Below are 26,508 nucleotides of genomic sequence, written 5' to 3' on the forward strand. Positions count from 1 at the left end.
ATTATCAGCTCTTCCTGATTAATTAAAGATAGGCAGAATCTTTTTAAAAGGACTGATCAGGCTGTGTTTGAAATAGCAATAGACTGAGAAAAAATTACTCACAAATTGCTGGCCTAAAATAGTTTTTTTAGGCACCCTCTCATTTGTGCTTCATATTCAACAGTGTGTGTTTCAGTATTTCTTTAGTGAGGATCCTGAGGCATTTAGGAATCTAAATGAGCATAACAAGTTCTAGAATGATAAAATGGGGTGACTTAAAATGTCCTTGATGCAGAATTAAAATCCATAAGCAGAGCTGAAGCTTTGATGAATTACCTTCCTCATAGCAGTGCTGTAATATCTGACTGATGGTTTCAGGTCTTAAGCCTCTTACTATCTTTGATCTGATTCATCTTCTTCTTAGTACAGTTTCTGACTTATAGGAATTCACCCCACCTTTTTCCTTTCCCTGGTGTGTGCTGGGAGGATTCTGTTTATACAATTTGCAGCAAATATCCTGCACTTCCCAAGATAGAAAAACATCCTTGTATCTTATTTAGCAACTTAGGGATTCACTAATATCAATTTTCAGTGGATTTGGGTCTCATAATGGTTGCCTTCTTAACTATATTAAGTTCAAATTTTATATTATCTCCAAACAAACTGAAACATGCTGCTCTCAAATGTATTGATGGTAAATTTGCTTCTAAAGGGAGAAACTCAAAACTCTAAACACAAGTCTCCCTCCTCCTGGTTCACCTGCTTCTGTGAAACCTGTAGGAATAGGATTTCTTTTTATTTGAGATCTCCTGCCTTTTATTTTATTTAGTTGAATTTACCCAGCAGGTCAAAATCAAAGGAGAAATATAGATTTGTGTGCATGCCTGGCTGATATTGAAAGATGATCTAAAAGTCTTTGGTTCTGAATACCCTGGGCTTTGTGAACTCACATGGAGAACAGTTCCAGTCATCTCTGTGGTACAGAAATACAACTTCTGCTATTGATTTCAGTCAGGAAATAAATATGAAGTTGCTGGTTGAGCTGTAGGTTCCCATGTCCTTAACCAGGGACAGCATTGTGGGATTTTGGGATTCCCAAATATTCTTCCTCAGTCTCTCTCAGTGTACAAGACAGAGGGAGCATCTTTGAGATCTCAAAGAAACAGGGATTTGCTCTTTGGAGTGAAAACCCAGGAGCTATTTCTGGGGATGTCCTTAGCCCTGGGAGCAGTGGGATGAGTGATGACAAGACAGAGTGTTTGTGTTCCAGCCCTGGGACTGCTCCAGACATCCCTGCCTGCTCCTGTCTCACCAAACACACTCTGCTTGCCTCAGGCTGAGGAAAAGTCTATCTAAGCCATGGAAAACAGAACTGGAAGGTTTTTCAGTCCCTCTGCCACTGACAGGATAGCTCTGTTTCAGTTTCTGTTGGTTTTTGCCACTCTTGGTTTCAGGTTGAGTTCATCACATCAGGGCCACTGTCAGAGGAGCTGTGTCATCCCAGTGGGCAAACTTCCCAAATTCCTGCAGGCTTTGGGCTCGTGTTATTATGGCAGCAAAAGCAATCTGTGTTTGGGTTAAACTAAAGCCCTGCTAAAACTTGCATGCAGCAGTAATTTCCTGGGGTTATCCTGGTAGCTACTGTGAAGGCACTTGAAAAGAGCAAGAATTGTTTTTGTTCTATTCATTTAATAGTTATGTCTGATTAAATTAAGTAGAGATGCACTTCTTCAAGAGTCTATCCCTAGTAAAATTCATATTTATGTTAGAATATAAGAAACTGTGCCTTTGAGGTTGCTGTAGGGTAAGTATTTGCCTTTGTCAAGGGTTTCCCTCTGGAATTCCTATGGTGGTTGTGTTGGCTTGGGCTGGACAGCAGAATGTCATAAGATCCTGTGTAAGTTATGAGATCTTCTTGTTTATTTTCTTACAAAATTTTTATTTCCTGTTCCAGTACCTGCAAACAACAGATCTCAAAGGTCTGTATTTCTTTTGTTATTTTCTACCTGATTAGCTGAGTTATAAATGCATGTTTTTTTCTACCTTTAAAGGTGAGATGCAAAACATTGGTTTGAAAAGCAGGTACCAACCCTCATGTTCTGATTTTGGCACTAAGCAGAATGTGGTAACCCAAATAAATATGTTTTCATGCTCTTGGCATAACAAACATTGAATTAAATAATGTCTTTTCTTCTAGTAGTGGTGTATCTGAAGGCTATGTTCAGATAACATTACTTGACTAATTGACATAAAAATCAATGTTTTCTGGAAGATAAAATGAAACTGAAGCCATGTTTGTAAATGCTCCCTTTCTCTAATTGCTGTGTGTTGAATGAGTAATCAAATATTGACTTCCAAATGCCAACTCTTTTTGTATTGAAATCTTAAATTCTTAATTCTGTTTGTTTTTTGCTTTATATATAAATTCTTTCTTAAATTACATTAGTTTCAATGTGACTGGTACCTGAAGATGCCTCTAATTCCACAGTGTAATCTCTGAGCAGTGCAGTTAAATCCTTGAGGAATGCTCAGATGCTAAATTTGCTTTAAGAGTGGCCTCTGCAGAGGGTTTTACCTCAGCCCCAGCACAATTTGCTGTTTGTGCCTCTCTTTGTTAGCAAATGCCTACGGTGCTTTCTGGTGTGTTTCAGTCTGAACTTGCTGCCCATTCAATAAATGCATCAGAGCTGACAAAACACATGGAATTTGCAGTAAGTCAGGAGCATGAGGGTCACAGAGAAATTCATTTGCCTTTTCACTGTCTGGCTTCAGTGGATCAATGCAGAGAGACCTGGATGGGAGTTCATTGCTCCAAAATAGTTGTATTTAAGTAGTGAGTGTCCAGGAGCACCAAGAGTGCTGCATCACTCCAAAGAAACTCTGTGAAGTGAGTGCATGAGAGCTCCCAAATCCATCCTTCTGGTTTAGCAACTTGTAATTGTACAGGGCTGGCTTTGAGGTTGAGTGAGACATTCCCAGTGGATATTGTGTGCTCTGGAATATTTCATTGGAAATGCAATCCATTGCTTGAACAGTGCTTATTCAGACTTTCTGGGTGCCCAATAAGAAATTTCTCCAATAGACCCAGAATGCAGCAGAGGGAGAGTCAGGATTAGGAAGATTTTTGGTTTTTTGTGCCCCTTTCATCCAAAATTGTTCCTGTAAGAATTCTAGTGGGCATATCCCAGTCTGGTGAGTTTGTGCACCTGCTGGACATGAATTGCTCCCCTCAGAATCTTCCAGAAGTTTGGCTCTGATCTGGCTCATTCTTGCACACAAAGAAATATTCCCCAAGAGGTAGCAAGCAGCAAAGAGCAAGGAGAAGGCATTGATTTTGTTCAAAGCCAAAATGGGGTTGTATTTTTAAATCAGGTATGAATTTCAAAAGCTTATAAATTCAGCTAAAGGCATTAAGTACTTTTGTAAATAAATATACTCACTTTTTACAGGAGTGTAATAACAGCCCAGGAGAGTGCAAATACAACTTTTGGAGCTGTAGGGATTAAATCTGAATCACAGAGAACATGTTTATGTGCTTTAGTTTTAAGACTGCAATAATTTTAGGAGCTGTGTAGGGTCAGAGCTCTTGGAATAACTCATGGACTGAAGGGGAAATCTTTGAAGTTCAAAATTCCAAGTTACTTTCTCTAAACTCCAGATATTTGAGGAATGATTCATTAGCTCCCTCAAGCTTGGCAGCAGCAGTTGGACAAGTATGAAACAGGTATTTAAGAAATGCTGTTCAGGCAGAGATTTCAAGCATTGCTTCTTGTGCTGAGTTTGTTTTTCTCTCAGGAAGGTGAAGTCACTGCATTATGAGATCTGGGGAAGATATTTTCCACTTAGCTTTTCTACAGAAGGATTTTCTGATTTATTTTGATTATTTTACCTTTTTTTCATGGTATGGGAATTTGTTTTCTGGGTGCTTATTGCTGACTGCCACAGGGGTTGCATGTGATGGTCCCTGTGAGATTTTTCAGCAGTTACCTGTTCTACAAACTCCTTTTAGAATATTTACTCTTTAGCTTTCAGTGTGACTGTTTATATGTATTTTGCAAAGCACCTCTGTGCTCAGCACAATTAACAAATCAAGTGGTCTCTTTTTGAGCTTGGAAATGTGTTGACATTGCAAGGCATTTTCCAGCAGTATTTAATCTATTAATGGTGTTAACTAAGTTTAATATTAATCTTTTTAATTTGAAGTGTTTTAAAGAACTAGAAAATGCTGGACTTAATTATCTTAGAGGTCTTTTCCAACATAAACTATTCTGTGAGTCCACTGGTATTCCTAAATTCTTGTCATGACTACAAGGTTAAATAGAGTGAGCTGAGGCTTTTCTCCTTGTGTTCTTATTTCATTTAGTTCTTTTTGGAATACTATTTGTTGAAAGTAGTCTTGAAATGAATGTTGGACAGCTGCTTTCTTTTTATTATAGGAATTCCTTTTTTGACAGTTGGAAAATATTCTGCTTTTGTAATTTTGTAATTATGTGGCTACATTTTATTTATTTTTAATATCAGCCTGCCAACAAAAATCATATCTGTTATCACATAGCACATTAGTAGGATTTGTTTACTTGAAACAATGGTTCCCAACTTGTTGCTTGATCCTTGCAATACTTAGAGGTCTTCAAAAGATAAATAAGAACAAGAATATAATTAATCAATTAAAAATCATTTTGTGTGTAGTCACATATTTCTAATAATGGCATGGTTTGGTTATTGGTAGAACACTTCAGTGGAATATGTCATCAGAGGCTTTCTGGACCTTTCCTTAGGTTCCTGACAGGATATTTTGGGACACAGTAATATTTTTACCTATTGGTTCTAAGGATCCTTTCTCAGGAGAGCTGAGACAGATTCAAGGGAGGAGAGAACAAATTGAGACAAGCAATGAGCTGCTGTCTTTTATGAGAACTGAAATGAGATCATTGACATCTGGAGCCTGTTAGGATATGTTGGAGTGTGTAATGCTTAAAATCACTTGATGCAAATTTCTGTGTTTAATGAGCTCCATTAGGCAATGCTCTCCAAAGGCCCTGTCCCTAAGATCAAAAGTTGCATTTTAACTCTTTCCAAAAGTGTTGCCTATAATCTTAGCTTTTGTTTTGTCTGAATTAAGGTACAATTTCAGTAACTCTGAAACCAGGACATGAGGGATTGTGTTACTTCTGGCCTAGTTGAAGGCCTGTGTGTTGAGAAAAGCAAATGACACAGCAAATATATAACCCATGACTGTGGAGAGCAAGATTAAACTATGAATGAGTACCCTGAGCCAAGAAATGCAGTGGTAGAACATTCTAACTTTCTGTTGAGCAGAGGCTTGTTAACCATCCATTAATAAATAATTAACTGAAACTGGCAAAGTCTAATTTGGGTGGTAATGTAGTGTGTGCTTTCTCTGGCTCTACCTGTCCTTGCACAATGCAGTTGTGGTGTTGCTGGAATGATCTTTGGGGGCCAAAAATGAGGTGATGTATGGAAAAGAATGGCAGAGTTCCAGCTTCCAGGCTTCAGGAGAAATCTTCCTTAAGGAGTGCTCCCCTTGGCCCAAATTTCCATCACTTTGGTCCTTGGCACTGGCTGTGAATTAAAAAGAACTGACCATGATGCTTCTCCTGTTTCTGTATTTGTACCAAATCCTTCTTTATCTTGAAGAGTTTTTCTGTTTCATGGATTTTGATGGGATGAGGAAAGTAAGGGAGGTGAGGATGGAGATTCTGGAATTGGAGAGGAGGGAACAGGGCCAGCAGCCTGAGGAAGGGAGCACATCTGTAAGAGAGAAGAGAAGGCTTTTCAGGCCCTTGGTGTGTAAGGTCAAAGTGCAGTTTTAGATTTCTAACAGGAAAGATAAATATGATGCAGAGTCATAACTGCAGGCAGGTGGGTGACAAATTTCTGGCAACACTAGAAAAAAGTTCAGAAATCTTCCCAGCACTTCATCATTTTCATGGAGCAGAACTTCAATTGTAGGTAAACACAATTACATCCAAGGTGGTAATTCATGCTGTTTAAAGTATAACATTGTTGAAGACTTAGAAAATACCTTGAATTTATCATGGCAGGTCTTGAAATAGAATGAGGAATGTTTCACTTTGGTGTTGAGGTTCACAAAGCAGTGAATTGATTTTTAGGAACGCTGATTAATAATTCATAACACAGGAGGGATAAATCTTAGAATGGCGCATAAAGCCGAGATTGGTTTATTCTCCTTAGCTCTCCTGGCAGGTTTGTTTTACCTTTAACTGGGTGCTGAGCTCCCCAGTTTGTGTCCTGACAGGTGCAAGAGCTCTGAGTAAAGGGCAGGAGCAAGACCTGCTTTGTAGTTCTTGTCTGACGTGTTCTGAGCAAACAGTTGAGCAAACTCGCTGCGTGCCCGTTTCCTTTTCCCCTTCAGCTTTTTGTTTAGGTGTGTGCTGCTGCTGTTGAAGTGGTGGAGCTGTTCTGGCAGTGCCTCATGTAGAAGTCAGCACAAAGCCAAGCTGTGTTCACACAGAATAGTTTATTCCTTTGAAGAGGGGGGAGAGCAGTTGCCTTGAAGTTCGGCTTTGAATTCGCATTCGAGGTAAAAAAATGGGGATTTTTCATTAGAGATGAAAAAACCCTTCTGAAGTTTTTGTCATCAGAAAGAAGATGCCTCCTGTGGCAAAACTCAGTTCCCTGCAAAGCTTTGAGCTGGCTTCCAAGTTCCATCCTAGCAACGCTGGGATGAGTCCCTGCTCTTAGCTGGGGCACTGCTGGGGACTGTGAGCCAGCGTATCTTGTGATCTGAGGTCATCCAGAGCTGAGGTGCCTCTTTGCTGTTCAGTTCTCATCATGTAACTCGAAAACAATTTCAGCTTTTCAATTCCAATCTCTTAGAAACTTTACTTCTTTTATCCTGAAATTCCTGGCTGTCTTGAATTCTCTTGCTGTTATTTCTCTAGTTTTAAGTTGGTTTCGCTGGGCTGTTGCAACAATGGAAAAGTGTGACTGAAAACAGTTGTGTGTGCACAGCAGTTAAATCTATGTGTAATGTTAGCTATGCTGTTAAGGGCTTTGTTTTTCTTTCTTAAAATAGCCTTTTAGTTTAAATCTCAAGATAAATACAGCAGCATTCAGCAAAGTGAGTTATTTTGATGATTTAGGTTTTATATGAAGTTCAAAAGATGAGGAATTGGAAATGCTGCTGGTTGCTACTGGAAAGCATCTTTAGAATGCATCTTATGCACAGATTGTGTATATAAAGAAATCCCTTCTGCAGGAGTTAACACTGATCTTTGCTCATGTCTCATCTTTTTATATACAGGTTTATTCCAGAGTTGAAAAAGTTTGAACAATATATTTTCTCCATGTTTGGAAAAAGATAGTTGCTACAGAGGAGGAGGATAACCACTGGTATTGCAAAAAGATGAGTATGTTAAAACCAAGTGGACTTAAGGCTCCTTCAAAGACCATCAAGCATGGAGGTTCATTGCTGAAAACACCTACACCTGTTGCTGCTGGTAAGGAAAAGTTAAATAGCTTAATTATCCCCTTATCCCAAAGGTATCTGGAATGCAGTAGTATACACTGTTTTTACTCTTTACACAATATATTTTTGCTTGTATTTCTGATTTTAAAAAATTACGTATAGAACTTACAAAACATCTAAAGGTTACTAATTGGAGATCAGGCAGTTTTCCTCAAAGAAACCTTGTCATGATAAAAACACGTTGGGAGTTTTTGAAGTAAGACTTCTGATTTTTACAGGGTTTTTACCAAAACCTTCATTAAATGCATTCATTGTCTCTGTCCTTAGATTTTTGAATTATTTTCCAGAGATTACAGCGTTCACACAGGAAAATTGCGAGTTGTGATCTCCTAATTAGGGACATTGTTACATTGAAACTAAGTAATGATGATGCTCTTTGGAATATTAATGTATTTGATTGCCATTGTTTCTCATTGTGCTTTGATTCCAGCTCCAGCAGAAAAAGCAGCTCTGAGTGAGAAGACCTCAAGCACAGCCGCTGCAGATGCACACGAGGAGTTTGTGGATGATTTCAGAGTCGGGGAGCGCGTTTGGGTCAATGGAAACAAACCCGGCTTCATCCAGTTCCTGGGGGAAACGCAGTTCGCCCCGGGGCAATGGGCGGGGATTGTGCTGGATGAGCCCATCGGCAAGAACGACGGCTCGGTGGCTGGAGTTCGCTATTTCCAGTGCGAGCCCCTGAGGGGAATATTCACCAGGCCATCCAAACTCACCAGGAAAGTGGTGACAGAGGACGAGGCCAACGGTACCCAGGCAGCTCACGCCTCCAGAGCCACGACCCCAACCTCCACATCAGCTGCTAGTGCAGTGTCCTCCTCTGCTGCCCTCCCCCCTTCAGGAATCCCACAGAAAACCCCCCTTGCTGCTAAGGAACATGCAACTCCTTCTCAGATTAGCAATCTTTCCAAAACTGCCAGTGAATCTATATCAAACCTCTCGGAAGCTGGATCACTAAAGAAAGGAGAAAGGGAGCTCAAAATTGGAGATCGAGTGCTGGTAAGATTTCCCTGTCTGCTTTTGATTGATTAATTGAAACTTCTGCTAATATTCAAAACTTTTCTGTCATTTCCTTGGTCAAGATAATGAAATTTATGCTCTAGCTTTCTTTGTCTAGTGTTTTCTGTAAACAAGCTCTTTGCATGCTGTGGGAATATCTTGGCAGTACCAAGATAAAATGGTTATTTTGGCAGGTTTTAATCTATTATGTTTTGCCTCTGTTTAAAACACAACATTGTGTTTAACAACATTTGTAGCTTATCTCTCTGCCTTTTCAAGAGTGATGCTAAATAAAAACCAAGCCTGTGAGATTTCCTTGCAGATCTTCTGCCCTGTCCAGGGCTGTGTCTTTAGAAAGCAGATAGTTCAGTAATTGATTGTCCCTGAGTGGTGATAGGCAGGAACAGGAGCAGTCACATAATGCCACTGATCAGCCAGGAATTACTTGTGCTTTTGGGGATGTGCCACAGCACTTGGCAGCCCTTCTTAAATTCAGGCCCCTAAATGCTTCTGCCAGTGTATCATCTCACCTTTTTAAAAGGGAGTTGCTCTGTTAGTTCTAACATTTGAAAGAATAATTATCAGAACTGGTGGTAGATTGTCTATGTTGTATTCTTAATTTAAAGACTATTTATGTAGCCTTCATATATAATTGGAATGATCATATATAACTGGAATGATCCTTGTGTGCCCACCAGATCTATGATCTCTGTATAACAGAGACCTGATTTTAGGTTTGATTTACTATAGTGAATCATCAAGCTGAAGAGTTGTCTTGCTCTTATTTTGATACAATCTTATTTATGATATAATTTTAGAATTTCCATTAGGCAGATGTGAATATTCTGGCATAGAAACATTTCTGGGGTTACTGTAAGGACATATAGAAAAAAATCCCCTGGATTTTATTGTTTGTTCTGCATTGCCCCACCAGATAATAATTCTGCAGTGAAGGTGGATTGATATTTTAATTAAGTTTATTGTATTTTGAGGGAAGAATTTGCCTCTTTGTGTTTAAGAAGAGCTTAAAACACAGGGCCAAGTTGTAGAAGGAAGCAAAGGTGAAGTGAGGGCAGGGGTTGGCTGACAGCTGGATTTGGGCTGAGATGTGTTTTCTTGGAGTGCCAATGGAAACAAAGATTTGTGGTTTATCCCTGGCTATTTCTGTCAGAGACTGAGCCCTGTTGTCCTCCAGACAACATCAGGGCTTTAACCACTTGTTTGCCTTTTCCTCAAGGACCTTTGTGAGCCCTTCTGGGATGTCCCTCTTGGGTGGCAGAATTCTCTGGTGCTGTCCAGGCATCACTTTGCCTTCCCTGTGTCTAATTAGTGCAAATTGCAGAAGCAGCACATCCTAAGTGCCACAGTTTGATAATAATAAGGTCCCAAATTGTTAAGTAGGACAAGTTAAACTTAATATTTCATCCTCTCTACTACCTCTGTTTGCCTTAAGTCTTCCTCATGAGTCATCAAATTGTAGTTTGAGGTTTTGGGGTAATTCCTAGCACAGTGTGTTGGTGATGCATAACTATAATTTCTATACCAGTATGAGACACTCAGGAATGTGAATGTTGAAGAGGCAGGATCCTTATTTACTCTTTTTTAATCCTTTTGGATCTCATACTAATTATTTGTAGCAGATCCCAGACACTGCTGTCATGTGTTAATAATAATTCAGATGTAAATATCCTAAGTGGCCAGGTTAGTTCAGATAATCCTAAGCTTGGCTGAATAATTGATTCATCTGTTAATATATTTTTTCCTGACACTGAACTGCTGTTCAGCACTGAACTGGAGAGTTGAGGTGTCACTGAGTAATTCTGAGAACTGTCCTCTGAGCCTCCAACCAACACCAATTGTTGGGAAAGGCCTGCCTGTCACTTTTGTCACTCTCTCAGCCATTCCTACTCCATCAGAGGGACAAATCCACCTGCCTGCTCCACATCTCTTGGGGTTTATTTATGCTCACAGCAGTCCCTTTTCAGTGATGTGTTACACAAGGGGATGAAAGGCTGGGTGGAAGTTGCCAGTCCAACCTCAGCACAGAATTTCCTCTCTAAGTGACAATGTTCCAGTCTGACCACAGCATTGCAGGGCTGGAGGGGCTCAGTGCTGCAACATGCATCAATTCTTGCAGCTTGGATCAACTGCTGTGAGTATTTTGTGAAGGTTTTTTTGGTGGTTATGGACACGTGGGGAAAACAACTGCTGGGAATTATGGTTTGAGAACGTGGAGCCTCCAGCAGCAAAGAACTGCAGTTCAAAACAATGAATTCATGATAGACCAAAGCTCATTTGGGAGTCCTATTAAAACAGCTAATTGGAAAATGATGTCCTAAAGGGCAGATTCATAGATGGGTAAGGCACAGCTCTTCAGCCAAGATTGCATTCCAGAATGGACATCAGATGGCCTCAGCTTTATTGATCTTAGTGTGTGATCTCAGGGTGTGTGTGGAGTGTTACGCTGAAGTATTTCAATATGTTCATTTTTTTCCTCTAACTTTGATTCTAAAATGTTCTGCATAGGAGTTACCTTGAGTGGATCAGTTAAATTGCTTGAAGTTTCTTTTTATTGGTGATAACTGGCTGGTTTTGGATGATTTCAACAAAAAAGGCAAAAATCTTACAGCTCTTTTTGTGTGCCCAGTCTGGATTAGCAAGGAACAAGAGGCCATTCAACCAATGTTTACTAACTCACATCTCAACTTTGTGGTACACAGATGCAAATTGGGCACAAGTTTGTACCTGAAATGTTGGGTTCAATTTCAGGCTTTCCCAGTAGCTCAGCTTTGTTGGAACATTCTCCTGTTGCTGCAGAGATGTTAATACTGCTCCTCTCCAGGAAAAGAAGTTGTCACTCCTCAGTTTTCTTCTGCATTGTCCCAGCAAACTGCTGCCTCACTAGTGTTGGGGTGAGGTGGTTTGATTAAAGGCTGTTGGGAGCAAAGAAGTTTTGAGGAGGTGATTAAAGCTCCAATGTGTGGCCTGTTCTGTTTTGTGTGGAGAGAAAAGATGCCTTAGGCTTTTCTTCTTAGTCCTTTCATATCTGGTGGTTGCACCAGCCTTTTGTACACTTTAAGTTAGATTACCAAATTCTGCACAGTCCCATGTTAGAGTCCTCCCAAACTTCTACAGGAGAATTTATATCTTAAAATATAAAGGGTTAATAATAAAGGAAGCTTCCAGTGAATAGATTCCTGATTTAATTGATTATGAAGACAGGTACACTATATGATCTTTTTTTAATTCAGATAACATTAGGAAGAATAATGATTACATATAGATTTGGGACACTATTTCAGGGTTGAAGAAAATAAATTCCAGAGAAGTAAAAGAAAAAAATTTCTAGAGGGAAAAAAACAGAGACAAGAAATGCCAGACAAAATAAATTCCACTGTAAAACCCAAGTGGAGCTGTGAGATGATCACCTGTGTATTCTCAAACCCAGGCTTGCTCAGAGCATCTCATGTGAGGTTGTGCTGAACAGTGCTATAGATACAGAGATAAAAAGAGGCAAAACAAGCAGCCTTGCTTTTTCAGGGGGCAGAAAAACCTCTTTTCCCAAAAGACCTTGGATATTAAAAAGACACTGACATCAAAACAGACAGTGCTTCAAGGCATTGGATCTGTCAGCTGTGGGTGCCTGCAGAAAAATACTTACAACAATCAGCTATAACCTTTCCTGGTTTTTCCCCTCAATTTGAAGAAGACATTTCCAGGCCATTAAATTGAGTTGTAAACATCAGAAAAATAACTCATGGTAGACATCAATGCCCTTAAGGGAAACATAATAATTGTGGAAAAATTCCCATTGTCCTGTTGTCTTAGAAGTTCTTTCTTGAGATTCCAGAGGAGTCAAAGCAAATCAAAGTGAGTGAATACACAAGTATTCACTGAAGTATTATAGCCCTAAATGGATGTTCTAGTGGAAAAGGACCTTTAGATTTCTGTAGTTTAGTCCTCAAAGATGATTAATTGAAACAGCACCCTGTGCTCTACTGTCTTGGGAATCTGGTGATAAATCTGTGTCCCTCAAATCCCAGTGTATCTGAGCCATATTCAGCAAGCTTGTGCTCAATTTTCCTTTCACTAACAAGAAATCAACAGCACCTCGTGCTAGTATTTGAAAATGTTGAAAATATAGGTAGATAAGTTAGATATATCAAATAATTATTTATTATGTGTAATTCACTATTCAGCTTTTCATTTTGTACACTGATGTATCTTTTACTGAATAAAAATAAGGCCAAGCCTAAGAAGAGTTATTAATGCAAAGAGTAATTCAAACAGCTCTGTATTAGGCATAATTTCCATTCCTAACATATGATGTATGTTCTGGAATCTGGATGTGATTTAAGAGTTACAACATTAACTCTGGACAGCCTGATCCTTTATTTGGGGATTCTGTAACACAGGAAAATTGATGTGGAAATCTGCACTTTCTCCACTGCACTCATCCAGCCCTTTGGGTGTTACTAACACAGTGCCAGAACTGCAGTTGATTTTTCTGCTGAAAATCAGCTCCAACTTCAGCATTTGAACCTGCTCTGAATAAGAATTCCTGTGCAAGAAGTGCCAGTGCTCAGTACTAAACCAGATGGGGAAAGAACAACAGAAAACCAATTCAGAAAACAAATTACTTTCAGGCTCAGCCAGTTTGGGTTTCCTGTTTGAGTTGTGGCCAGAGAACCTGTTTGCCCTGGTGCTGCACACTCAGGATTTCTCAAGAGCCTGATGCAAACTTGATTTTAAAAACAAACAAACAAACAAACCCCCCTGAGCTACCCAACCAAAACAAAGCCAACTTGTTAATAAGAGGGAGGAATCTGCTCTATGTGACAACTGTTGCCTGGACCAAAAGTTGAAGCAGCTTTGACAGTGTTGTCAGCTTTTCCCTGAAGGGACCAGATGCTGTATTTTAAATAAATAAATAAAAATCTTATCAACCTAAGGGGCCTTAGCCTTCTCAAGGGATTAAAGTGCTTTCATTCATTTAACCAGTTACAGCTCCATCACAGTCTGCCAAATCTGCAGCTTCTGGGGCTGAGCTGTAAAGCTGGAACTCGGCCTCCGTCCATATGTTCACAAAAAGATGCAAATTCAATTTACAGGCATGTGCTGATGTGGCCTTTTTGCACAAGTGACATCTCATTTCTCTTTATTCCCTGTTTTACAGAGCTGACTGTAAGTTATTCTGTGCTTTGATGTTTCTTCCCAAGGTCTTTGGTGCTGGAACAGGCAGGGGCTGATAGGAGATTATTGTCAGATTTGTTTCCACCCATGTAACCTATCTGCAAGTAAACATGATATAGGGCTGTCAACTGATTATATTCCAGGGCTCTGAAAAGCAACCAAGGGAAAGAGAAACTTCACATATAGAGAGGAGTTTCTCCCTTTAGCATTTTCATTGTGGTGTTTTCAAGGTTTTCTTTTTCTGGATTTTACGACTTTCTGAAATGCACTTCTGAGCTTACTCTGTTTAAAAGTCTATGATTATATTTAACTGTTATAAAAACAAATATTCATTGGTGGTGTAGTTAAAACAGTGCAAAAATATCTGGCACAATGCACACAGGGATGGAAAAGGAAGAAAAATTTGGAAGCTGGGAATGTGTGAGTGGTTTGTGCTCTCCTGGGGCTTTTCTCTTGAGCCTCCTCCATCAAATGTGACAGTTCTAACTGCTCAGTCACACTTGTGCTTTATCCTCCAGCTGAGGTGACTGTGAGGTATTTTCATGGCTTTGTCATGTTAAGTAAATGATGAAAGTAATTCTTATATTTATGTATGTCTAGTTAGGCACAGTATTTTGGAGATTGTAATTTATGATGTAGATTAGTTTGCTAAGTGACTGCTACAGCATGAAATCCATGTATGAGAAAATATCTGAGGGAAAAGGGATATCCAAAGGCTTTGCCTTCAATTCATCATCTGGGTGTTTTTCCCTGTGCAAAGCTCTGCTTGCTTTTAATGTTACTTTGAAATATTTTCCAGACATGGTATTACCTATCTGCTCACAACTAAGGTGTTAAATTTATCTTAGAGCAAGGCACGAGTCCTGTCTGAGTCACTCTGTTTTGGCAACTCCTTATTTAACTTCTAATTGCCTGTGAGCTCCTGGGCTGGACTGGTGACTCCCCACATGCTTTGGTAGCAGTAAATTCCTTTTTTTGTCTGTGAATTCCCTGGCTCCCTTCCCCTCTCCCTGCCTTCCCAAGGGGGAATATCCAGGAACACTTTGTCCTCAGTCATTTCAACACAGGATGGGAGAAAGAACAGTTTATTTACTTATTTTAGTTTTTGCTCTTTTTTTTTTTTTTTTTTTTTTTTTTTTTTTTTGTGTGGTGGTGATGAATTCACATGTGGCTTTTGTAGTATGGAATTGCTGTTAGAGTTTTTTTGGTTTTGTTTCCTTTGAGTTGGATGAATGAATTGAACCTCAATAGCAGGTCAGTTTTAGTTACTCAGCTGTTTTCTCTGGAAGTGAAGGATTGTGTGAGTATCTTATTGCACATGAGGAATTTTGCCCACTTTGGCCTTGCTTTTGAACTTTTCAAGTCAACTGCAACCAAATTGGGTAAAAGTGGAGAGGATTCAAAGCAAATTCTTCCAAGTTCCATGGAAACAGCCCAATAGAAGGTGGAGACTGCCCACCAGTACTGGAAAAGCTGCAATTTGCTTTCACAGAACTTTGCACATCACAGAATCCACATGATCAAGGCTTGTCTGAATCCTGTTCCCATCAGTGGAAACAGCAGAATATCCAATAATATCCATAATATCCAATGCCACAGAAAAACTGCCATCATTAATCCTGCTACTCACAGAATTGCTGGGTTGAAAAATCTGAATTTTGGAGGCCAGTTTAAAGTTGGGGAAATGTTCTAGCACTGTTCCAGTTGTGCCTTGATCTAGTGTTGGATGTTGTGTAGGTATTTTTAAAAGGAAATAAGATAGACTAAAGCAAATAACTAACATCTGTCTAATCTCAGCAGAAAAGGCAAAACCTGACAGAGCAAGCAAATGTTGACAAACTAAAATATGGAACTCCTGAATGCTGTATAAAGTCTAGCTTCAAAATTAACACTTGATTGACAGATTTAAGAACTCAGTGTGTTTACATCCATAATTATTTGAAAAACCCATTGGAATTCAGCAGGAATTCAGAACACAGCTGGAAGATGACTCAAGCAAGAGAAAGTATCTTGCAATAAAAGATTTTATTGAGGTGTCTTACTTAAAACCTGTGTGTACCTGCATGGTGGATGCTGCAGAGCTCTGTAATCTTCCAGCAAAGCATAATGAGATCCAGTGGCCAGAGGCCACAGTCAGATTTGGTTTATTTGAAATTTAAATATGTTTGAACAATGCAGTGATTAAGTATGAAAACAGCCTGTCAGTGGCAGCATGTTTCCTGATGGATATCAGCTCTGCTCCAAAAACATCCCCACAGAAATCAGCTCAGTACAGTTACAGGGTTAATTACAGGTGGAACTGGGTGAAATGGAAAGATCTGTTCCATGAGAAGCAGAGGAGCTGATCCCTTTGTCTCCTCTGGCCTTGAAAGGGTGAACAAATCAATTAAATAACATTTCTGTTGCCAGCTGGAAACAGTTCTGCTAAATTTGGAGAACAAGAGGAAGATGATTCTGATTAGAACCTGATTAGTGGATCCCAGGTGTTTCAAAGGCTCTGTGTGCCTGGATGGGTTTTTTTTTTCAAGTGCTGAATTGTCCTAAAAATGCAGAAATATCCAGGTGGTGCTTTCAGGAGTCACCACCAGTTTGTGCTCGGGCAGAAGGGGACACAGAGCAGTTGTTATTCACCTTTTACCTCCTCTGGGCAGGTTTGAATAAGTGATATTGTTACACTGACAGCGTTCAGACCCTGCCTGTCCTCTTTTCCACCAGCACTGCTCAAATCACACTCTCATTTTTTTAGACCATCTCTCTTTTACCCCTCTAGATTACACTGCTTTATTTGTTACCTGCTTTTCCTTATCTTTGGAAATGTGGCTCCACAAAGGTTCTCACAAGATCTGATGTGTTCATCCCCCTGTCCTTTCACCAGGAGGTTTTTAACCACTTCAGGTTTCCAAACCCATTTTGCTGTTTCACTTTACCTGGCAGCAAATTAATGTAAGCTCAGGTATAGTTGGATAAATGGAGTTTAATCTCTTTTTGCATGTGTTTGACATAACTCTAGTGAGTTCCAAGCAAAATTCCTCACCTCACCATGACCTGTAGTCTAGCCTAGATTCTCTGGAGTATTACAGCTTTGTATTTTACAGCTTGATTCTATTGAGTGTGGGAACTGACTGAGAAAAGGTCTGGCAGTTCTTTTCTCTATCCATTATTTAGTGACCTGCCTTAGCATGAAAGAAGGTCATGGAAAACTGTCTTTGTGGTAGTTGTGCTCTAGTTTTTCATAGAACTTTCAGAAACCTTTTAATATTTGTTTCCCCTTTCTTTTAGATGATGGAGTTTTTTTTAATCCTTTATACAGTATTCAAAGTAGATCTGTTGGCAAATGCAGCTAGTTTTGTGGTTTGGGGTTGGGTTTTTTACCTTTTTTTGCTGTAATTCTCACAATTTAAAAAAAAAAAAATCCATAACAGATGCTATACACTGTATACACTATTATTTTTCCATATTGATTGGAACAGTTGAGTTTAATCATGTCAAGATCTTTTTTTCCCATTTATCCATTAAGTCTGTGTGTGTACAGCAACTTCCATCATGAAAAGCCTTTACCACACTGTCTTGTACAGTAGCACCTCACATTGTACTGCCAAGGGAATAAATGATTATTGTTTTCTTCTCAAGGCAGGTGTTGTCACTTGCAAGTGCTAACTGCAGCTAGAGATAAATACACTTTTTGTGACAAATGAGTGTGAATGATTGGAAGCTTTCAGTAGTCTCAGGCTTCATAAAGGTCTGAGCTATCTTTAAAACTGAAATTTAGAAAGTTTTTGGTTAAAACCGACCAAATTTCTGATTCTCTGAGCATGTTACAGCCACAGGGTGCTCTGATTCCTGCTCTTGTAAAGACACAGAATGTGCAGAAAGAAAAATGTAATAGCTGCTTATTCAAAGAAGCTGGACTGGGTTTGGAGAAAACCAAAAATTCTTTGGCATTGTCCCTCGAGTCCTGTTTAAAATAACCCAGGTACCATGGTTACAAGAGAGTCACTTTGCTGCCTCTCCTGGGAATGTGGTGTTGAGCAGCCCCATCTGGTGTGGGATCTGAATTGCTGCATTTGCTGGCTCAGGGCACTGCAGGGGCTGGAGCAGCTCCAGGGGCTCTGGGCACTGCCACATTCCTCCAGGCTCTGTCCCAGCTTGTGCTTTAATGTGGTCTCTTCAAAATAAACTCTTCACTTTTTTTTTCCATAAACGTGGAAGATGAGCAGGGCCAAGGTATGAAACAGAAAAGGAAGAATATTCATTCTGTACCCAAGTTTAATGTGTTATCCTGGAGCCAGCATTGCTTCTCTAGAGGTTGATTTGCAGTGTGATTTTGGAGGGAACAGATTGCAGCAGTTTTTCCTGTCCCTGGGAGTCCTTGCATGGAGTTATCCTGTTCCACCTTTTACCTCACTTAGCCCACTCATCTTCCTATGGAAAGGTGGTGGGTGGCTCTGTTTAGGTAATTAATTTGGATTTGTTTTTAAAAAAAACCACCATGGACACACAGCAAAAAAATTCCATTGCCTGGCTCAAGGGCTCTGGAAAAGGAGCTTGAGGAATCTCTTTGTGCAACCCCAAACCTGAGTGTTGTCTCTGAAGGGATGCTCCTTATCTAGGCCATTCTTCTAGTTTCCTGTCTAATTTCTTAAATGGATTTATAGAGCCTCTTTTGATTGAACTCTCTTTTTTTGAGGTAGAAAACAGAACAAAATTGAGTGGGGAAACAGCTTCTAACCAGAACTAGCCAGTCTTTTCACCTAAAAATATATTCCAGATTTATCTGTGAAGAAAAATTTGCCAAACAAAACAAGACAAACCTAGAGACAAAAACCCCTACCCAAACTTGCTAGAAAAGGAATAATGAGGAGAACTTAGAACTCAGTATGGACTGACAGTGCAGTTAGAATTTATTTTTATGTTTGTACTTAAGATATTTACCCTCTAGAAAAAGTAGTTAATGTCTGAGGGTGAGTAACATATCTCTCAATTTAAGGGGTAGTTCTTCCCAGAGATTACTTTATCAGTGTTGTATTTTCCCTCCTCACCACTGGCCAGAGATCTGGATTCTCTATCACTCTTTGGGTGGTTACAATTCTTTTTTTTTTAAGCCCAGTCCTAGTGTTTGTTTGTGTGTTCTCTGCCAAGAGCACCAAATACCAAAGATTCTACGAGTTACTATATTAGGCTGAGTTGTGATAATTGTAAACTTAGTGTGTTTTTATTCCATGGAGAGTAATAATTTGCTACAGTGCCACTTAAAGCAGGGTCTGAAGGTGACCTGCAGTTGTTCCAGAATTGCTTCTAATGGCAGAGAAGGGGCTGCCACCTTAAGTGTGGACAAGAGGTGTCTCTGCCACCTTTCTAACTTGAATAATATCAGAAAAGGTTCATTATTCTCCCTGTTTCTCTGAAGTTTGAGTGGATTAGGATTATTTTTCTTCATCAGTTGAGGCCTCATCTTGCCACTGGAGCCAGAAGCTGGAGCACAAATGTGTGTGGCAGCTCCTGGCACTGACTTGGGACTTTGGATGTGTAAAGTCCTCAATTCCTCACAGGTGACCTCATGACTGAACTCTTCCCAACAGGGATAATGTGAATTCTCTCATGTGCTGTGATCATGCACCTTAATTTACAGCATTCTAATAGTCCTGGGAAGTTCCCCCAAGAAACAGAATGTCTGCTGCAAAAATTATATTAAATACTAATGTACTTTTTAGTTTATAAAAAGGAGAATCAGAGTCTTTAATAGGAGTTTTTATTCAAGCTCTCTGCCAAGGCCTCACAATATTCCTGGTTGTACAATCCAAGTGGACATTTTCAAGCCATTGGTGCATTTTCCATTTCTATGAAGAGGTTTCCATCACCATGTCCCTGTTTTCACAGTGCTGGATGCAGGCTGAACAGATTTGCACAAATTTAGGGCACAACATCTTGTCTTCCTGAACTGCAGGAATCCTGTGGCTCTTCCTGGCAAGTGTCAACCACACAACACCTTTTCTTTCTTTGCTTCATTTAATTCTTCCATCCCCTGGGCCTTATGAAAAGCTGTAGCTCACAGACACTGCAAGTAATTGGAATGACTGTAAATATTTAATATTATAAATTTGAAAGTCACTGCTTTCTAGGCTTTCATTTAGGAGTGTTTGGGTTGGATTTTTTTATTCTTGGAAGTGAAGAAAAGATAAAATGATTATTCTCTCTCCTGGGATTCAAATAGCTGGTTATATCTACAGTTTTGCCAAGTGCTCTGTATCATGCTTTTTATCAGTTCTTCTAAATAAAAGAGGGCTGTACTGTGTAGTTTATCTGAATTATTCCTTAGAGAAAATATGAAAGGATTTTTTTTCTTGTTTAATTTCCTTTATTTTTCCTCACAGAATTAGAATAAGAAGTAAACAGACCTTAGACATCCTTACCTGCTGGTAGAAATTGGTGTGAAATTCTAGCACAAATCTATTGCATTCAGAACATTGGTTAGACTGTGTCTTGTTAAATATATTTTTGGTTCTGAAGCTCAGTATTTGTTCAACATTAAACTCACAGACAAAAAAATACATAGTTTGAAATAAGAACTGGTTATGTCATTCCTGTGCTTTGTGAACATGGTTATGCCAAAAACTTCACTGAATTTGGTATTTTATTTTGGGAATGCATTCAATGCAGGTGTGTGTGTGTTATTGCTTTAGGTTGGAGGAACTAAAGCTGGAGTTGTGCGTTTTCTGGGAGAAACTGACTTTGCAAAAGGAGAATGGTGTGGGGTGGAGCTGGATGAACCCCTGGGCAAGAACGATGGAGCTGTTGCTGGCACGAGGTCAGTCCAATCCCAGATTTACTCTATGAGATTTTCCTCTGTATTCTCTTTTGGGTTTTTATATCTTCCATGAAATTTTGAATCAGGGGAAGGAGGGAGGCTCTAAACCTGCCTTGTCTGCTGCTGGTGGGGAGGGTTGGTGTGCCATGGTTTGAATTTTCGGATGCCAACACTTCTCTCACACTCGTGGGATGAGCTGATCTCTCCTCCCATGTGAGTTTTATTCATAGACTGGTAATGGAAAACACAGATTCCTTCTTTTGAATACCTATTTGATTTGTCAGCTTGGAAGGAATGCTCATTTAAGAAAATCTGTGGATATCCAGTAGTTGTACTTAAGGGAAATCTTCCAGCATCCCAGGAGCATCCCAGGAGCATCCCAGGAGCATCCCAGGAGCAGGAAGCTTCTGTTCCAGTAGTTGCCTCCTAGTAGAGACTGTCACAGTCAGAAGACATTAATTCACATCACAATTTAACTTTGATTCTCATTTTCCATAAGGAATAATCTTTTACCTCATTAAAAAGAGGTTTTACAAGGATTCTCTCACCTTAATATACAGCTTAAAATTATAAGTGGCTTTTGTCTATATTTAACCAAAGATATATGTTTAGTATCATCACATATGCATAAATGGTATGTATGTAATAAAACACAAAACTACTTGATTTAATTAAAATCTGATTTCTATTTTTAACTCTCAGCCATCACATCTGCTGGCAGCTCAGTGGAATGTGATGAAGGGGAAAGGTATAAAAGTGAATCTGAATGGAATTTTTTAGTGATGTTAACTCTGAATTCCTAAAATCTGATCATGCTGATGCGATCTGAAGATTTGCTGATCTGAAGATGTGATCATGCTGTTCCAGCCTCTCAAAGTCGCTTTCCCAAATCCGTTATTAAACACAATTGCAGAGCAACGTGGATGAGCTCGCTGCCTTTGTATCCTTCCACACACCCGATGCAGATTTCCCCACGAACAGCAGCTAACTCCTGCTCTCCCGTGCTCTCAGGTATTTCCAGTGCCAGCCCAAGTACGGCCTGTTCGCCCCGGTGCACAAGGTGACCAAGATCGGCTTCCCCTCCACCACCCCGGCCAAGGCCAAGCCCGCCGTGCGCAAGGTGCTGCCCACGCCCGCGGCGCTGAAGCGCAGCCCCAGCGCCTCCTCGCTCAGCTCGCTGAGCTCCGTGGCCTCCTCCGTAAGCAGCAAGCCCAGCCGCACAGGACTCGTAAGCTGCTTTTTCCTTGGCATGCTTCCCCAAGGCAGCCCCGCCCCGCCCCGGCTCGGCTGAGCCCGGCCTAGAGCAGATCGTGGGCAGAGCACGTTGGCTGGTGCTCCTCTTCATTCAAAGCATGCACGAAGGAAGGAAATCTTAGCTAGCCCTGGAGAGCAGCTGAATATTTGAATGTTTAATTCAGGCTAACTGAGTGATTGCAATAAGAAAGGGGCTTAGGACACATGCATTAATTTCTCTCCATTTAATTCATTTTCTGAGGATTTGGTGTGCACTGAAGCTTCCAGAGGTCACACTCGTTTTATTTAAGCAGGAAGCTTCATGTTGGCTAAAATGTTCAAAATTTCCTTTTGCTGTTCAAGAGATGAGTCAGCTGAGAAATACAGCAGGAGCAATTTCCAAGTCTCTGCTGACAAGAAGCCTCTTTCTTTTCTTTTAGGTTTGGTTTTAATCCTACAAATTCATACAGGCTGAGTGTTGCCAATTGCAGTGGCTCAGGTGAAATCTAACACAGTACTAATTCCACCTAATATACTTACTATGGATTCTTTTGAAGTTGCTCTGTTACATAAATGTCCTAATCTTGGGTTGCAGCAGTAAAACAGAAATCTGGGAAGGCTGAATTTTGAGAAGTCTCTTTATGGCAATTGAAAACATAGAAATAATTGGATTTTTCCACTGTCACCCTAGTTTTTTCCTTTATTATTATTTTTTTTTTTAACCACAGTCCATAGATAGATGTAATTAGGAAGAAGTGACTCCAAATGATGTGGAGCTGGTTCCCTGTCCCACTGTCCCACTGACCAGCAGGTGATTTACCCTGTTCCTGCAGGACTGGAGCAGATTAACAGAGGTCAGCAGTCGGTCAGAGCACCAGGGTTAATACCTGACCACAAAAAGGATTTTTATTTGGCACAAACAGTGGGACTTCATTACTTAATCCATCCTGGAAGTTGCACTTGCAGCTGCAGAGTGCCCTCTAGTTTGGGATCACAGCACTAGCACATGGAGCCAAATGCTTTATTCCATGTGCTGTGATTCCCCAAGTTACACCTTGTGAGTGTCTAAAATGTGCTTGCTTATTTTGTTGTGTCCCAGGGATTTTGCATGATTTAGGCCATAAAATACAAAGCTGCTGTAATCCATTATTTTTGGAATTAAAATTCCAGCTTTCTTCCAACTCTTTTTCTCCGGCAGCGTGAACATTTGGTGGCCATCCAAGTTAACAGGATTGTCCAAATAATTCTGAGGCTTTTTCTTTAAAAGTTAAGCTGCTGGGGAAGCAAGATTTCCTGTAATCAGGGTTGACCCAGCAGACTTTTCGTGCTTCAGTTTCTAGGAAAACTAAAACTTTTCTGTGAATTTCTGGACTCTTACATTGACTGCTCAGTTGTTCAGGGCTGTTTTTATTTTCTTTTTCCTGTAATAAAAGCAGCTGTCAGAGTAGGTGATCCAATGATTTAATGAGCTGTCTCATACAATTGATGTTTATTTCTGAGTCTGAAGGAAGCTGATGTTTCTCTGAAGAGTTTTTTATTTAATTTGCAATTGGGAGTGAAGAATGATTTGAAGACCTAAAACTGTTAGAAAGCAATATGCTCTGGAATGGGATTTCTTCTGGAAACTGGGAGGGTCTGAAATAATAAACTAAGCATCAGAGTGAAGGTGGTTTATTCTGTGTGGTGCCTCTCCAGTCACTTGCAGAGTGTGCAGGGTGGGATCCAGGCTGGGAGGAGCTGAGACAGCTAAACACCAAATCTTTGTGATTTGGTTTTTTTTTTTTTTTTTAATTAACTGAGCTGTCATTCTCATTTAATACTTAGGCATATTTCTTAGCTGTTGAAGTTAGGTTTTATGAATAGCACTGAATTTTATTGTTGTTGTTCAGTTTTTGCTATTTTCACACCTATTGCTCACTTCATAATTTTAATTTATTTACTTTCCCTGCTAGCTTAGGAGCTCATGGGGATGTAGCTGGTAGGGCCATACTGAATTTTCCCTGGTACTGATTCTATCCAGTGGGGCAGAGATGATGCAAGATCAGGGAAAACCTGATTTCATTTTAGCTACAATTCTCCTGATTAATTTTAAGCTGCATTCTTAAAGCTTAATATTTCAGATTTTTTTTTTACCAGAAGTAATTTAATTCCAAATGATATAAACATGTATTTAGTCAGATACCAGTTGTTCTTCACAAGGTTTCAGCTGTATGGCTGACTTTAGGTCAAGGTAATGCTCTTCATCCTGGCTGGTTTGCCATGGCAGAGGTGCCAGATGCTGGTGGGAGTTCCCAAAGCTTTACATGGAGAATTTGGAAGTGTTGGACTGTTGCTGTTGACCCAAGATAATGACCTGGTAACTAGAGTTTTAACACAGTGTTTCTGGCTTGCTAGAAAGCTGCCTTTCTTTTTTTAATGCAAGAAGATGCTTAGGAACATCCTGAGCCAGCCTTTGTGTGAGTCTACACCTTCAACTGAGGCCTTTTATTTTCACTTCATCCCTCCTGCCTCTTCCTCTGGCTGCTGCTCCTTACAGGGCTCTGACCACATGTGTTGGCCACTGTTAAATTGTGGAAAATCAAGTCATTTAGATGTAAAAGGAGAAGGTACAGTAGGTCACAGAAAGTGTTTGCTTTACTAACCCTGTGTTTGTGGAGTCTGGAGATACCCACTACACTCCAGTTTTCTTTCTCTTGGTGCTGAATGATTTTTAACACGTTTATTTTGTGAAGTTGACAGAAACCTCTTCCCGGTATGCAAGAAAAATTTCGGGCACCACAGCCCTCCAGGAGGCCCTGAAGGAGAAGCAGCAGCACATTGAGCAGCTCCTGGCTGAGAGGGACCTGGAGAGGGCAGAAGTTGCAAAAGCAACGAGTCACGTCGGGGAGATAGAGCAGGAATTGGCTCTGGTTCGTGATGGGCACGACCGGGTAAGAGAGTTACAGAGTGAGCACAATGGATGCACCTCCAGAATGGCTTTTCTTCTTGAAAAGGACTGGCAACCAGAGGTGCTGTGCTAAAGTAAAATAATCTATACCTGTGAAATCTCCTTGTGAGATCTTTGGCTTGATGAGATACCAGAATTGAACTGGTTTTGGTTGAACTCCACTGCAGTCTTTGATCATGTCCATATTTAATAACATTTCTCCCACTTGGCCCATCACTTCACCAAATTGTGATTACTGAGGTACATAACCTGGAAAAAACTCCTGTATTTCCCAGCTTAGTAAATTTAGGTTTTATTCCTCTTCCTGATTAGCATGTGCTGGAGATGGAGGCAAAAATGGACCAGCTCCGAGCTATGGTGGAGGCAGCTGACAGGGAGAAGGTGGAGCTCCTCAATCAGCTGGAGGAAGAGAAAAGGTAACCCCAAAGTGTCCTCATTAATGTAATTAATGTTCTTCTTGTGCTCCCCTTGTGCACCTTGCTGTTCCTCCTGACATGTTTCTCAGTGCTGGGAGTTTCTTTGCAGTTGTGACATCTTAAAGGCCTGTGGACACTTTGGATGTGTCCTGAATTTTTGATTGTTTCCTGCATGAATGGTAGAATTTATAGAATGTGAGATCAAACTGCTGATTTAGGTCACCTCAGATCATGCAGAAGGGTGGAAAAAGGAGAGAATCACTGAGGATTTAAAGGGTTTTAATACAAAATACCTTCTTCAGAGGTGCAGTAGTGATGCCTTGCTTTGGCACTGGTAGTGTTTTAAGGACAGCAGATTGCTCTCACTCTGATGCTTCCTGTGAGAGATTTCCCCTTAATGTTCCTGGCAGTTTGCTGGTACAATGGAAATGTTGTCGCTGTCATTCTGATTTCCACTGAAAAGTGAGCTTGAAAGCATTTTCTTCCAAAATTACCTGAATTTTAATGAGTTGTCCCCACAGGAAAGTTGAAGACCTTCAGTTCCGTGTGGAAGAAGAGTCCATTACCAAAGGAGACCTAGAGGTAAAACATCTCCAGCTTTGTAAACAGGATATCCAGGAGGGCACAGAAAGACAGGAGTCATTAAAAGATGCAATCCTGGTCCAACCACATGAAAATGATACCCATTTCTGCAGTCCTTTATTCAGTCAACTGTCCCAAAATTGCAGGATTGCACCCCAAATTCATTTCTACACTTTAGCAAAGGCTGTGCTATAGAACAGCTGTAGTCATTTTTTTAAATTATTAATAGGAAATTCTGCCTTTTGCTGTTAAAAGCAATCACTAAGAAAAAAAAGCAGTTTTAAAGTTACGAAATTGCAAGTTAATATTTATACCTTTGAAAATTAATATTGAAGTCTTGTCCTGTTTGATCAGTTTCTTGAGTAATTCCTGTGCTTCCCTTTGGGAAAGTTGATTAATGAAGAGTGTTTTGTCTTAAGAGTTGCCACATAAAATCTAAATAGCTTTTCATGTGTACAACATTTAATCTGTTGTTTATATAATTGTGATATTGGGCTATAGCACAGTGTGTTATTGCACAATCAGAATAGAAAACATTTAGGGAAGGATTGCTGTCACGTATTTGAGCACTGCCAATTTTTATCTCAGAATTCCAATTAATAAGCAAGATATTTTTATTTGCTTTACTCTGTTGTCTAATCAGAAAGATATTTAAACTTCTTGCACAGCATAAAGTACAAACTTAGTTAATTGTGTTGCTATAAAACATTTGTGATTGATGTGCTAGCCTTATGAAAAATACTCATTTCATATAACATTTCTTTTATTTTAGTCTTCCATTCATTTTAAGATACCTATCTAGACTCTTCATAGAATGCTCCTTTTATTGTTTAGTCCATGAAAA

At 39.9% G+C, this 26,508-nt stretch overlaps 1 protein-coding gene across 3 annotated transcripts in view; it reads left to right on the plus strand.

The window, feature by feature from the left end:
• The window catches only part of CLIP1 (CAP-Gly domain containing linker protein 1), a 61,116-nt gene that overhangs the window by 3,786 nt on the left and 30,822 nt on the right, over positions 1-26,508 (plus strand). For 2 of the 3 annotated variants that reach the window (XM_079322353.1, XM_079322351.1), the window contains exons 2-8: positions 7,268-7,463; positions 7,923-8,488; positions 20,362-20,486; positions 21,498-21,714; positions 24,452-24,649; positions 24,979-25,082; positions 25,604-25,664. In XM_079322353.1, coding sequence (XP_079178479.1) covers positions 7,370-7,463; positions 7,923-8,488; positions 20,362-20,486; positions 21,498-21,714; positions 24,452-24,649; positions 24,979-25,082; positions 25,604-25,664 — 1,365 coding nt within the window. In that variant the 5' untranslated portion in view covers positions 7,268-7,369. The remainder of the gene's footprint in view (positions 1-7,267; positions 7,464-7,922; positions 8,489-20,361; positions 20,487-21,497; positions 21,715-24,451; positions 24,650-24,978; positions 25,083-25,603; positions 25,665-26,508) is intronic. The other variant, XM_079322352.1, reaches the window with a different exon arrangement.

Source organism: Erithacus rubecula (genome assembly GCF_903797595.1).
Source record: "Erithacus rubecula genome assembly, chromosome: 19".
Lineage (NCBI taxonomy): Eukaryota > Metazoa > Chordata > Aves > Passeriformes > Muscicapidae > Erithacus > Erithacus rubecula.